This window comes from Mesoplodon densirostris, chromosome 2 (assembly GCF_025265405.1).
Source record: "Mesoplodon densirostris isolate mMesDen1 chromosome 2, mMesDen1 primary haplotype, whole genome shotgun sequence".
Taxonomy (NCBI): Eukaryota; Metazoa; Chordata; class Mammalia; order Artiodactyla; family Ziphiidae; genus Mesoplodon; species Mesoplodon densirostris.
This window is the reverse complement of record NC_082662.1, coordinates 1,987,268-2,001,605: the sequence shown is the minus strand read 5'-3', so window position 1 is coordinate 2,001,605 and position 14,338 is coordinate 1,987,268. Positions and strand designations below refer to the sequence as shown.

At 58.9% G+C, this 14,338-nt stretch overlaps 1 protein-coding gene across 1 annotated transcript in view; it reads right to left on the bottom strand.

Annotated features, from left to right (window-relative positions):
• Positions 1-14,338, bottom strand: part of PRDM16 (PR/SET domain 16) — a 320,517-nt gene that overhangs the window by 23,782 nt on the left and 282,397 nt on the right. Inside the window, exons 5-8 of the mRNA XM_060079376.1 lie at positions 10,912-11,014; positions 4,662-4,875; positions 2,703-2,850; positions 2,110-2,263 (exon numbers count right to left, since the gene is read on the bottom strand). Coding sequence (XP_059935359.1) covers positions 2,110-2,263; positions 2,703-2,850; positions 4,662-4,875; positions 10,912-11,014 — 619 coding nt within the window. The remainder of the gene's footprint in view (positions 1-2,109; positions 2,264-2,702; positions 2,851-4,661; positions 4,876-10,911; positions 11,015-14,338) is intronic.

The window sequence follows — 14,338 nt, the reverse complement described above, 5'->3', positions numbered from 1 at the left end:
TTTACCCCCTTGGCCAAAAGCCAAGGCCCAAGGTAGGCACCGGGCACAGACGAGAGGCAGAGGGCTGCTGAGAGCCGGTGGGGCCCGTCCAGGCTGCCCCGTGTCCTCCCCACCTGCACACAGAGTCCGTGCGGGCAGCGGAAACGGTGGGCTTGGACCCTTCCCGACTGCTGAGGTTCCAAGAACTTACGTTGTGACTACAATCCAACAAGACTTTGCAAAGCCCATTTGCACGCCCAGAGAAGCAATGACTTGTAAGCCTGTGTGCAAGTTTCCTTTCCAAGCTTGCTGAAAAGCTTAGAAACCTATGATAGATGCACTCACGTGTGCTTCCTCCCACAGGGGGACTTGCTGGGATGCTCATCCTGGAAGCAGGATATGCACCAGTCCCAAAGTCCCGGCCCCCAGCCTACTCCCACCCAGCTCATTCCTTCCTGGCCCCTCCCAGAAGGAATGGGCCCTGCCCCCATCGAGACTCGGATGCTCTTTCCAGGGTCTGCAGGTGAAAGGGGTGGTGGGTAAGAGGAAGATGGCCCCAGTGAGGTGGCCACCAGGCAGAGCGCTCTCTCCCTTTGCTTCCTCGACCGAGGGAGCAGGTGACCCAGGCAGGCTGGGGGCTCAGTCACCTCTAGCAGGATAGCTGGAAGCTTGGGCTCAAGGCAGTGGGCAGGAGGGGGGCACAGCCTCAGCTATTCAACAAAGGCCCGAGAAGCCAGTCAGCATGGCCTCTTTGGGGCAGGAGTCCAGCCCTGCACAACCCCCAAGTCGGTGAAAACACCCAGAGCCAAGTCTTCAAGCTCCCAGAGTTACCCCTGACACACACAATGACGTGCTGGAGCCCGAGAGGCCCCAGGCTGCCCAGTCTGGGGTCAAGAGCCAGGTCCCTTGAGCTGGAATCCGGGCTCTGCAGCCGAGCCTTGAGGGCCTGGTCATTTAATGTTTCCACGCGTTTCCTCCTCTGTCAGTTCCCTTCAGTTGGACATAGAGCGACCCCGCTCCGGAGGATTTTGTAAGGATGCTGTGAGGTCATGTGTGTGAAATGATGGCTCAGCACAATCTCGTGTGGACAATGAGTCAGCACGATGCTGGTGTGAATGATGAGTCAGTGCTGTGTTGGCATGAACAGTGACTCAGCAAAACCTCGTGTGAAATGAGACGGTGAAATGCTAGGCAGAGAAGAACCTTCCATATCTTCCAAACTCTGAGAAACAGGGTCATGCCCCCGCGGTGGCCCACCAGAATCCCAGACCCAACCCCTGTGACCTCTGACCCCTCTCTCCCCAAACGCACCCCAACCTCAAGGCCTCTGTGCTCACAGCCCCCTGTCGCGAGCCCTCTCCCCAGGCACCCCCTTGGTTCACCCCCATGCCTCCTCCAGCCCTCTGCTAGGACGCCTCTCGCCCAACAGACCGTCCTAACCTCCCAGCACGTGGACAGGGCAGCACCCACCTGGACACCTGGAGAGCCTCCTGACCCTGCACTCCCGCCTCCCCACCCCCACCGTGATGTGCCTGTCACGTGTACCGTTATGATCTGTATGGCTTAGCCTCTGTCTTCTCCACTGGCAGGTAAGCTCCATGAGGACAGGGGTCCAGTAATTTACGGCTGGCCCCTGCTGCCTGGGCCAGGGCAGGCACACAGCCCGGGCTCCCCAAAGGCCGCTGGGGGGTGAGCAGCAGACCCTGGAGGGCAGCACTGGGACTACCATACCTGCTGGAGCTCAGGGTGGCATGTGCGCGCGGGAAAGAGGAGGGGCGTGGGGGACGGGGGGCTGCTGGGTCCTTCTGCAGGACCCGGATTTCCTCACCACCCGCTGCCCACCTCTGGCCACTGGAGGGGCGAGCGAGGGGGAGGAACCAAGGAGGGCACAGCAAGGACGGGCGAATCACGGAAGGAGAGGGTGCGCGGGAGCAAAGCGATGGTGAAGCGGCAGCAGGAGGGCAGCCAGGCCTGGGCTTCTCGCAGCAGAGGTGTCAGCAGCCGCCACGAGTGTTTTCGGGACAAACGGGGTCCCGCGAGAGGGGAAGAGCCTGGGGGTTTCAAACCTTGGCCTGACCCCCAACCTCCCCCACCTCACGGGCTGGAAGCCCAGGCTGGGGGGCCACTCACATATGAAAGGTTTGACGGTGCTGTGGATGTGTTTGTGCTGCTTGAGGCCCGAGGACGTGGCGAACGTCTTCCCGCAGTCGGGGCAGGCGTGGGCCCGGGCGCCCACGTGCTGGGAGCGGATGTGCCGCTGCAGGTTGCTGGGGTCCGTGAACACCTGGGGACACAGACGCCGCCGAGTTACTCCCCACCTGTTGCTTGCTGCCCTGCGGGCCTGGGTCTGGCCACGGGGTGGGGGTCTCCCTGGCTACTCTGCCTCTGCACTGAGCCTGGCCCGGCGGGTGGCCCCCTGCATGGCTTTCAGTGAGCCGTCAGGCCTCCCTTGCCTGTGTTTCTTCAACAATAATTCTCGAGAGAACTGTGACCCTGAAGATGCTTGAGACAGGAGCTCAGAAGCGTTCTTAAGCTCCAGTACTTTGACCCATGACGGCCTGTCCTGCCACGTTGGCAGGAACCCAGAGAGGACCCAGGTCTGGCCCCGGGCCCTCCCCAGCTGTGCTATCCAGCCCACTTCCTCTCTTCCCCGAACGACGACTCAGGGGCCCGTCACCTGCACCTCGACAGTAGGGGCGGGACCGGGCTCGCGACCACGTTACCTTCACACAGTTTTCACATTCGAAGCGCTTGCCGCTGTCGTGGGACATCTGGTGGCGGATGAGGTTGGACTTCCAGTTGAAGGCCTTGGGACACTGGTCACACTTGTACTCTCGCTCCTCTGTGTGGACGATCATGTGCTGCTCCAAGCTGCGCACAGTGGACGCGGGTCACCGTGGGTCCCCCACCCGCCCACTGCCCGGGAGGGAAGGGCCTCAGCCCAGCGCGGCCTGTTCCCGGCAGCCCCTTGGGGCCCCTGCCACTGCCTCCTGCTCAGAGGGCAGAGTTAGGTCTGGCAGCCGGTCTGTCTCTCTCCCGCCTGGACAGGACAAGGGGATGGACGGGAAGGCACGGCCTTCCCACGTGGGATGGGGGGGGGAAGCCAGTGCGTGGACAGAGCTCGGGCCCTCACCCAAGACCACCCCCCAGGCACCCAGCGGCAGGCGGGGTCCCAGCTCAAAACAACCCTCACCTTGACGCTAATCTCGGGCCTAAGCAAAACGGGGTCTGGGAACTTCCAACACTGCCACGAGCCCCAGAGTGGGGACGAGGCCCAGGAGACCCAAGGCCACCCCTCTGAGTGACCTGGGGTCGCTCGCCGGCCAAGCCAGACTGAGAGGCTGCCCGCCACGCACACACCATGGAGGTCAGCGGGGAGTGAGGGCCGGGGTTCTCCAAAGGAGATGTGATAGGCGGGGCGGGCACAGCTGCTGGGCAGGGGCTGCTGCACTTGGACGAACCAGCAGCTTGGAGCCCCCTCCTCTCGGGGGACATCCTGCTTCTCCTCCTGTCCCAGGTATGACCGTTAATCTTCATGAGCAAGGCAGCAATACATCATGGCCCGTTAATTACGGGGCCCAGCCATCCATTTAGATCAGAAACGCCTGGTTCTCGAGCACCCGGCAGATTGTAGCTTTTCCCCTGTTGTTAATTGTGATTTATGTGTTTATGTAAAGAAAACACGGACCCTCTTGAGCGGCGCTTACCGCCAAGGGCCTCAGTCGGGATTTGCCCAAACTCTTATTTTCTCAGTCATCCGTTCAGGGTGGAGGGTTTCCCGTCCCCAGGGGGCCGTGACGGGATTGGCATCAATTCTCCGCTATCCCACAGCCAGTTAGTGACCTGATGGGGTTTTACTCTGACTTTGAAGGGCTGCCCTGGAGGGTATTCTCAGAGGCAGAGGAGGGGCGCACACTGGGAAGGTCTTCACTGGTCCCTGGAACACTGGGACTGCCCAGCCTGCTTCTCCCCGCATGGGTCCCCGGGGCCCTGCTCCCAGGGGCTGGGGAGGCCACGTCCAGCCATCACACAGCTGGCCTGGCATCTGTGCCCACGTCTGTGAAGTCTCCGGGACAGGTGGGGGGGCCCAGGGGAAGCAGAGGCTGGAGCCTGGGGTGGGGGTGAGGGGACCCCTGGGGGGCCCTTTCCTGCTCCTGCCCACTGTCTGAGAAGTGTGTCCGAGGGCCAGGCACTCCAGGAAGCCCCTGGGCGGCCTCCCCCAACCTGGTCCTGGACCTCACCACGGAAGTGGCCCCGGGGCCTGACCCCTGCACGTCTGGGCGCCTGGCCTGTGTTCCTGACTTCCTCCACGTCTGTCTCCACAACTCAGCCCTGACGCCAGGATGGTGGGGCCGGTGGTGGCTCAGCCTGGTGACTTGCGGCTCCTTCGTGGATGGGGGGCTCAGAACAGTGACCACCGGTGGCCTCCAACCGCCAGCTGGCGGGCCTGCTCTGTCCCCAGGGGCGGATGAGCAGGCCAGGGTACCTGCCCCTGAGATATGTCTCCACCTGTCCTTGGAGCTTTGGGCCTGTCAGCCTGGGCAGGCCTGAGGGGTCAGGGGTGACCTCTGCCCTTCTCAGGGCTTCCTCTGTGCCCCCAGGGCCCGCCAACCCTGCCGCCCTTGACTGGCTCCTGGGGGCGGGATGGGGCAGGGCAGGGGCGGGGCGGGGCGGGGCGGCACCTGTACTTGGTGGGGAACATCCGCTCGCAGTCCTTGCACTCGTGGGCCTGCCCGTCGCTGCCCCCGCCGCCCAGGCCCTCGGGCTTGAGCTCGTCGGCCAGGCCCTCGTAGAGCACGGCCCCCACCGAGCTGCACGCGTACTTCTTGTGGCGCCGCAGGTCCAGCTTGGACGGGAAGAGTTCATCACACGCGTCGCAGCGGAACGTGGGGTCCTCTGCGAGGGAGAGAGGGCGGGCGGTGGGCAGGCAGCCCTGGACCTGCCCCAGGCCCACCCCAGGCCCGGGGCTGCAGGGGGTGCCTCCCTCACCGGCTGTGCCCCCTCCCGCATCCTCCCCGCCCTCCTCCTGGACCTGGGAGAGGCTGCCCCGTGGGACACGGAGGCGGCAGGGACCTGCCTCTGCCCCACAAGAAACACCGAGAAGCGCTGGGCCCCGCCCCGCGCCTCGGGAGCAGAGAAGGAAGGCTGGCCAAGCGCTTTGTGTATGAATCAGAAGAAAGACGGCACGGCTCCAATGCGTATCATAAACGATTGTCGTCAAGGTCAAACAAATAAAAGGGAGGCGGCTATTATGAAGTTTACGAGGGAGCATCCTGAGGACCCTGCCAAGCCAAACAGCTCAGAGCATGAGTCCCCAGGGAAGGACCTCCGGGCCCATCCCCAGCCCGTGACCGCCCCGACGCAGCTTTTCCCTGGAGCAGGGGTCCCCCTCCCTGCCGAGGACCACCTCGTGTTCCCCGCAGGTCTGAACAGAGAACCTGCGTGAAAAGCTCCAGCACAAATGAATCGAAAGGTGTGCTGAGTGGCTGTGTGAACACGTGTGTGCTCCTTGTGCACGGGTGTGCAGCTGTGTGTGCACGGGTGTGCACGTGGGTGAATATCTGAGCACGTCTGCCTCCTTATCAGGGCACCTTCGCATGGATGTGCAGGCATTTTTGTGCATCTGCACTCGTGTTTGTGCTGGTGTCATATGTATTCCTGTGCACGTGTGCGTGTTTCTGTCTGCCGCCACAGGTGTGAAAAATGTGCGTGTCCGTATATCTGCACACTTGCACGCAGGTGCATGCAGGTGTGCCTGAGTGGGCACATCTGCATTTGTGCACGTTTGTGTGTTCCTGTGTGTGATTACCTGGCACACGTGAATGGATATGTCTGTGCACACGTGTGTTATGCGTGCACACGCACATGCATATTAAGTATACGAATTCGTTTGCATGATTGACCATGTGTTAAGTGTGTTGGGTGTGCATGTGTATACGTGAGTGCATGCACATTTGTGTGTGAATATGCACTTGTGTGCCTTTGCGTGTCTGTAAATTGCGTGCAATTGTGTGTGTGAATATGTGTGCATGGGTTTGTGTGTGAATGTTATGTGATTGTACTTGTGCGCATGAGTTAGTGTGTTTGTGTGAACGTGGGTGGGTATATGTGCATTTTTGCGTGAGTGTGAGTGTGTGTGTGTGTGTGTACTTGAACAAGGACCTCTGGGCCTGGCAGTGAGCAGAGCCTTAACCTTGGGCTGGATGCTGACTGTAAGGGCCTGACCCTAAGGGGTGCAGAAGCCAGGGAGGTGGGGGAGATGGGGGCAGGCAGAAGGGGTGGTGCCCCCTCCTCGTGGCCAAAGGGCCACCATCAACATCTCAAGACAGGGGGCAGCTCTGCAACCTGGGCCTGTGGGCTGGGCGGGGAGCACTGCGGGGAGGACGGGGGGATGGGAGGACTCCTCAAGACTGGAAGCTTCCCTGAGCCTGAGGGCGAAGGTACTGCTCCCAGCGTCTGGCCACACCCGGTGCCCCCACTGGTGGGTACCCATAGCCCCCCACGCCCAAGGGGGACACTCCTGTGGGACCCGTCTCTGAGATGCCCCCAGGCCTTGGATGACGGCCTTGGACACACACAGAGGCAGCTGTCACCTTCCCTGGGTGACAGGGGAGAGCTGCGGGGGGGAGAGGAGCCTGGGGAACGCGTGTGTGGGGGGCAGGCCAGGCGGGCCCAGTGCTGGTCAGACACAGCCGAGTCCCAGCGTCCTGGCCTGCTCGCCGGCATGAGGCTGCTGTCAAGAAAGTGCGTGAGCAAGAAGGGGAAAAACCAGCTCATGCTCAGAGTCTTGGGAATCCAGTTACAGCCCCAAGCCCCGCTCTGGGTGCGGGGACCTGAGCTTAACTCGGGGCTTAGAAGGCCCTGCCCCCACCCAGTATCCCAGAAAGGCCATCCCTGGACCTGCCCCTGACACGTGCTGAGCCACAGAACAGACTGGAAGGAGGCAAGAGGGCCAGCCGGTCCTCAGCAACCACAGAAGCCCAGGATGGAGGGCGGCCGCGCCAGTGATGCTTGAGCCAGCGTTTGCGAACACAAGGCCAGCAGGACCACGGCATCCCCACCAGCGGGCAGCCCCACTGGGCAGAAGGAATAGGAGGCGGGGGGTTAAGTCAGAGAAGATTCTAAAACGAGGCCCACTGAGGCTCTGGGCCGGTCCTCGGGTGCTGGGGTGGAGCCCCAAACAATCCCGGGAGGGGGCCGGTGGACAAGGAGGACGCACATCACAAACTAGTCACCTGGCACGTCTGCAAGACGCTGCCTCTAAAACAGGAGGGAGCCGGAACGCTGCTTTCAGGGAAATGGCCGCTGTGACGTGGAGGCGGGGACCCTCCACGTGGCAGGCTCCGTCCCGGGAACTTTATACGGTGTCCCCTCCTCCGAGCCCCGCATCAGTCCGCATGCTTTGTCACTGGTAAATGGAGGAGGCCGGGGGAGGCTGCCTGGGGAGGCTGCCTGGCTCCCCCCGGGGCACCCAGAGGGGAGGTGTCAGAGCTGTGTACGTGGAGCCGTCGCTCTGCTGGGTGCCCAGGGCAGGCGGTGGAGTCCCACCTTCCCGCTGAGGGTATAAGCAAGGCACCCCATGTGGCGTGCGTGTGGGCACGCACTGTCATCCACCCGCCCCCGCAGGCCTTCCCTGTCCTTAGAAACATGGATTCCTTTCCACTGGGTCTGAGTACCAAGAGCACCATTTTAGAACAGAACCGGATGCTTAGACCCCGCAAAACTACTCTCGTGGGCTTGTTCGGACTTCCTGGGCTGGAATGAGGCTGAGGGGGGCCCCTCCCACCAGCATCAAGATGAAGTTAGAAATGCCAGTTTGTATCTTACTCTTTCTGGACCCACCTAAGAACAGTCACCAAAGTTGAAATTTGCAAACAAAGACAAGAAGAAGAGCCAGCCCCACCCATCCACAGCACCGACCAACTTATTTTTCCAGTTTGGATCTGGAAGTTGGATTTCAGTGAAAATTCAGCTTGTTTCTCCCTCTGAAGGCATTTGAGGGCGTCCTGGAGGCAGTGGAAGCAGCCGTGGGGGGCACCCTCTCCTCCACGCCCTCATCCCATCACCAGCGCAAGCTCGCTCCTGTCCAGGGACAGAGCCAAGGACAGGACACGTCCAAGTCTCGCTCACCTGTGCCACGGCGTGGACAGGTGTCCCAACGACTTCCACGCAGGTAAAGCTGGCATTGAATACACACCCAGGGCAAGCTGGACGGGGCAAGAAGGATGTGCCCAGCCCACGTGGTTTTCACTTTCCCAGCACAAGCAACTCCATTTTAAAGAAATACTAGAGTATGTTACACTCTGGTTACATTATGTTTATTGTGTTGTATTGCTATATGGTATGATATTATATTATGCCTGTCTCACGCTTTATACACAATACAATGCATCCTCCTGATCTTTTCTGGAGTGGGGGAAAAGTTAATAAATTTGAGCCTTTCTCAAAAGAAAGGCATATTTGAAAGGAAATGATTTTCTTTATTTTCTCCCAAGAGCAAAGAGTTCTCCTGAAAGAGACATCTTTCCCCTCTCCCTTGAAAGAGTAAAAACAAAATAAGAAGTCCCTGGGACTAATGAATCTGAAAGTGGCTTCCCTCTGTTCTGAATCACTTGTAGGTAAATGGGAACTGAATTTCTTTACAAAGCTGCAGCTTCGAAAGAGCACTGCCAGTCCCAGGTCTGCAGGACCGGTGCTGTGTCCCCCAGCGAACTGGCAAAGCAGCCCCCACCCCCATTTCTTCCATGATACCTGGACGTTGTCCTGGCAGAGCCCCGGCCCCCAACAAGAGCACGCAGAATTGTGATTCAGAACTGAAGTCTCTTCATCTAAACCTGGGGAGGCCGTGGACCGGGGCTGAGGCTCTGTCTTCTACCCGAACCAATGTAAACCAAGGCCATGGCGGCCTGATGTTTTGTCAAGTCTCAGCCCCACGTCTCTCTGAACTTCTATCGGCAACTTTTCAAGGCAAAGCAGGAATGTAACAGAAAAATACATCAGTGCCTAATGGCTTCAGGGAACCCAGGGGGACACAATTATGTGGCATCTACATGCTAATCTACCAGACTGGAGGCTCAAAAGCCCTCAAGAGCACACTCCAAATTCCTGCCGTGATAAGGGGCCCACTGCATTTAGCTGGGGCTGGGATAAAAGATTTTTTATGATAATTATCTTAGGAACATTTTTACATTCTCTTTTTGTGTGATTCAGAGTTAACTGGGCGCGGGGTGGGGGGGTGCGGGGGGGATACTGTTGAGAGGTGAAGGAGTGATCTTGACAGCAAAGGGTGTGGAAAGTCAAATATTTGATGTTGGACTATTATGTGTGGAAAGCAATGAGCCCACAAACGTCTGATAAATTATTAGGAAAATGTAGACCCAGGTTATTTAAGATCGGGCGTTGGAAGGGGGACAGGAATCAAGGTTTTTAAAACCTTTTGGAAGAAAGACATGTCATCGTACAAACGAAACCCCATCACCGAGCGCACTCCTTGGGTTAGGCGGATTTATCTCTCTGCGTTCTTGTGCATTATCTAAGATTCACAGGTCTTTTCAACAATTATTTTCAGTAAAATAAGACCACCCCTGTGCTAGCCAGAGCTCAGCCATTCTTTTCTCCATGGCCTAATTAAAAACAAAGTCTAGAGGAGAGCATGCGTAGGGCCGTCTTGCAGCATCGTCCTTCTGTGGAGATACAGCCTTTGGAACACCTCACGGGCGCAAAGTGCCGCCCCACAAAGGTGGGCCACGCTCGGGACCAAAAAGGTTTCTCTGCTTCCTGCTAATTCCAACGCCCAGCTCCCTGGCCTAGCCAACCTCACCCCCGGGCCATGACATTGGAGCAGTTCCTTAGAGAAACCTGCAGTAAGTGGCATTAATCATTAACCCCTGGAGTGTTTGGAGGGGAGGGGAAGAAAGACAGGAAGAGAAAGACCAACCTCCCCCCTTTCTCTAGCAGGAATGGAATCATGAGCTCCGGAGATGGCCAGAAGGAGAGGCTGCCTTTCTGCTCATTTGTGGGGTCTCATTCAAAGAAGAAACACGGTCTACTCAGCAGCTGCACTTAGGGAGTTAACGGACCAGCTGGTACTCCATTGCCAATGCAGCTTCCTCCAACTGGACTTTTCCTCAGCGGCTTAAAAACTCTTCCAGAATCCCAAGGCTTAACAACGTGGATGAAGGAAAAGAAATCTGGATTTCAGAAATCCGAGCTTATATGAGACTGTGATTTTCTCAAGCATCCTCTGAGATGTGCCTGAGCACGGATGAACAAGGAAGGGAAGTATGTCTACTGGACAAATGCCAAGTGACCCACCGAGAGGGAAGGACATTTGGGACGCTTCCCGCAGTCCTGCTGAAAGAGCTCAGCGGCCGCCGTACCACCGCAGAGCCCACCGAAGCCCTAAATTTTCCCTCTCACCAAATACGTTTTCCCTTAACCTGTCTCCAGGACTTTTTGCTTTCAACTGCAGATGGGCGTTACTTTCAAAGACACTTACGGCATCAGTGCCCTCTCTTAAATGAGACCGAAACTTTCCCCTGGCACAGACGCTGGAGGCAAAGTTTTCCAAGCTGCAAAATGGTTTTGTTTGTTTTTAAGTCATGTAGAGAACAGGCAATGCTGCAGCTGCTAATACTAATGATACAGTTTTTAAAAATCCCCTTGGACTCTACCACTACAAAGCTGTAAGGCGGCACGACACTCATTCACACGTGCTGTCTGAAGTCCTCTCGAATTCAGGGTGTGGCCCATGCAACTCAAGGAAGGAGAAAGCAAAGCGCTTAGGCTGAGAAGTTGTTAAGAAGAGGCTGGTTCTCTCATTTGGGGTCCGGGTGGTGGGCCTTGGGCAGCAGCCGGGGGACCCCCGGCCCCTGTCACGTGGCCCAGAGTGCTGGGAGCTCCAGGCCTGTGCTCCTGTAGGTGGGGGCTTACCATCCAGGCTGGGGGGCACCGTCCCCAGGGAGTACGAGCCTTCTTTCACGTGGACCAGCAGCTCTTCTCCTGGCTCAATGTCTTTAATGACTTTATAATAAATCTATGATGGAGAAACCAGGGAGAAAGGGTCAGCATTGTCGGCCTTGCTGCTTTAAAAGCCACATCGCGCACACCCAGCCCGCATGCCATTGACACTGCTCATTGGGGAGGCTGGCCCGCTGGGCACTTGACCTGCCTTCTAATTGCTGCTAAGAGGTTCCCCTTTGGAACTTGACAGAATACACTCAGAAGGACTAGAGTCTATTTTTAACTTGTTTGATCCAGATTTTGGATATTGATAAAAGGGGTGCAAAAGGAAATAGGTGAGGATGAGCCCCAAAGTTCCCAAGCAGGGCGGGTCCTAGAGGGAAATATTAGGAAAAGTGGATCTTTTCATCAGGAGTGGAGCCTGGGTTGATTCCCAGGTTCCTTTTGTCAGTATGTATGTAAGACACCCTTTGCCGTCTGGGGCCGGGGTGGGGTCTTCAGGGGGCTTGAGAGTGAATTTGGATGTTTACGAAAGTGACTATGAACGCAGACGTGGCCCGATCAGCAGGTGTGAGTCTCAGGTGAGTGTGGACGCCACCTGTGCCTGCCGCAAGCTCGGTGCCAGCAGCTGTTGGCGGTCTGAGATGGGGGACACCTCTGAAAACAGAGATGGGTCGGGTGGGGCCCAGGGTAGAGTCTGCAGCCTGGAGCAAGCTCTGAGGGTCGTCCAGCCTCAGTACTCCGAGCAGCCCCGTACCTTGCCAAGGGGTCCCCTGAAAAAACACCGTCTGCATGGGAGGTGGCAGCCACGATCTGGAGAACCCCAGCCACTCAGAAGGGCAGCATGACAGGGCCCATCGGGGGTGGAGCCCAGGGACCAGGCTCCAACAGCCTGGGGGGCTTTGGGAGAGGATGGGGCCTTCCTTGCCTTTGCCAGACCCTACCTGGGAGCCCCTTCCCTCCCTGGAGACCAGGGACACAGCTCCTCTGGGTGGGGGCACCCACTCCTCACGTGAGCAGGGCTGACACCAGGAACCCTGCATCTTAAATGTCAGGCAGCAGGGTGCATTTCTCTCAGGCCAGTCCACTGCTAGCATGCTGGCACGTGGTGTTTGGGTCTTTCTTCAGATAACAGGAACCAAGGAGCTTCCAGGAGCCCAAAAGCTCGGCCACAGGACTGGCTGGGGGGCCAGAGAAGGACCCGAGACGAAGTCCCTCTGCCCTGGGAGACCTGGGGGCTGAGGCTTCTCCAGGCCATTTCCATCCGAGGTCCTCCAGCACCACCCTCCCCATGGAGGACCTGGCGGTTAGGTGTCAGGCCAGGCTTCCCAGAAGCAGCTGGCCTGGTTGTGGCCCCAGGGACTGAGCTGGGCACCGGCCTGCCGGTCTCCCTCCCCCTGCCCCCGGGTCCCGCCCTGGGGAAACATCTGGAAGGCTGAGCTTCCTCATCTCTGGTGGGGCCCCTTTCCCCCTTTCCCCCCTCTCCCCAGGCCAAGTCCAGCTTGGACGCCCTCACAAACTGCCAGTCTCGACTAATTGCAGAATGACACCAATGTGGTCTCAAAGGGACAGCAGAGCCACACTGCGTCCCCAAACGCCCAGCCGAACGCTTGGACTGCGGAACTGCACCCAGTAGAAGAATACGCACATGCGCAGATGGCTTATCAATGTGCAGAGTTCCTTTCCCTGTACTCGTTAGTAATTTCATTTGGCAACTATTCCCTGGCACATCGCTAAAATAATGATGAGATTTTGAAAATGGAGACTAGAAACTGTACCATATTACCTTCTGTAATTAAATCAATTGTTATTAAGCTCCCAGTTTTGTATTACTTTACCTAAAAATTACACAGTGGCTGAATCATTGTTTTAAAAAATCAGATTCGAGTCACTGTATTTTAAAATCGGACCCAGAGTGAACCCCACGCTTCAACAAAGCTCGGAGGAGCCCCTGAGCCATCCCGGGGAGGTGAGTCAGGGCTTATTAATACGCAGGAACGATCGCACTTTCATGCCGGCGGCGGTGAGCGAGCGCATCCAGCAAGTGCAGGCTTAATGCGCCCGCGGGCCGCTGAGTTCCTGCGCGCAGGCTGGGGCGGGCCCGGCAGCGCGGCGTCTTCTCGAGGGTCCCCGTTAGAGGGCAATGTGGACCCGCACGCAGCATCTTTCCCGGCCGCGCCCCCCGCCAACCCCCGCCAGCCCGCGAGGGCCAGGGACGCGCGAGACCAGCGGTGCTCTCAGACCCGGTCCCGGCTCTGCGGCGGCCGCATCCTCCCGCGGCCGGGATGCTGGGCTCGTGCTCCAGCCAGGCTGCCGGGGCTGGCGCGGCCCGCCTCCCTCCTCCGCCTCCCCCTCCAACCCCCTCTGTGGGCCACCCAGCCTTCCAGGACCCCCACCCCACCTCTCCGAGGGCCCTCGGACCTCCAGCACCCCGCCCACCCCTCACTGGGAGGCTGCCCGGGTCCCCTCCCCCACACCCCTCCCAGCTCCGAGGGCTGCACGACCTCCTGCCCCCCTCCTCCCACGCCCCACCCCGCTCCGACCCCCTCGGAGGCCGCCTGGCCTCGGGGGGAACCGACCCTTCCCAGTCGCCGCCGGAGGGTCTAACGCGCTGGCCGTGGGATGCAGTTTTGTGCGCAGCGGGCACCCCCTCCCCGGCCTGGGACCCTCGGGGCAGCCGCCCGGGCGCCTAGCAGGGGCCGCCTCGACTTTGAGCCGCAGTCGGAATTAATCGCTATTAGCGCTGATCGCAAGGCCTGGGGCGGGGCTGGGGGCGGTGGGCGTCCCCGACCTGCCTCCACCTTGAAGACGGGGCGCGGCGGCGAACCGGAGACCACTCGAACTTTCCCAAGCTCAGCCCGTCCGCCTTTGCCAAGGGCGCCGGGGTGCGCGGGCCGCCCTGGTCCACACAAAGGCCGCCCGCGCTTTTACGACCTGTTCCCAGTGGCACCAAGGTCTTATCAGCCAGACGCGCAGAGAAAGACCGGGTTCCTGGTCTGCGGGGTCGGGTGACTTCCCGGGACAAAGGCCGGGCTTAGGTGGGACTGAGGCCTGGGCGGTCTCCTGGCTTACAGGGCACAATTACAAATTGCGCATTTACTGTACCGGCGGCCCATTCCGTTCGAGGCCCGTAATAAATTATTATTGCAGCCCCTTAAACATTCCTAAAGTCGCTTTATAACCTGCCTTTCATTGTGTGCCCCTCCGTGGGTCATATTCAGACCCCAGGGCCAAGTGGGCATCACGGACGGGCTGAGTCCTAAGGCTCTGCATAAGAGTGAAGACAGAAGCCTGTTCCCCAGGGAAGAAGGAGCCCTGGCCTCGGATGCCCTTTCGTTCCCAGGCTCAGGGCAGTCCTGCCTTTGTCGGCATGCGAGTACCCAGGCCTGTCTCTAAA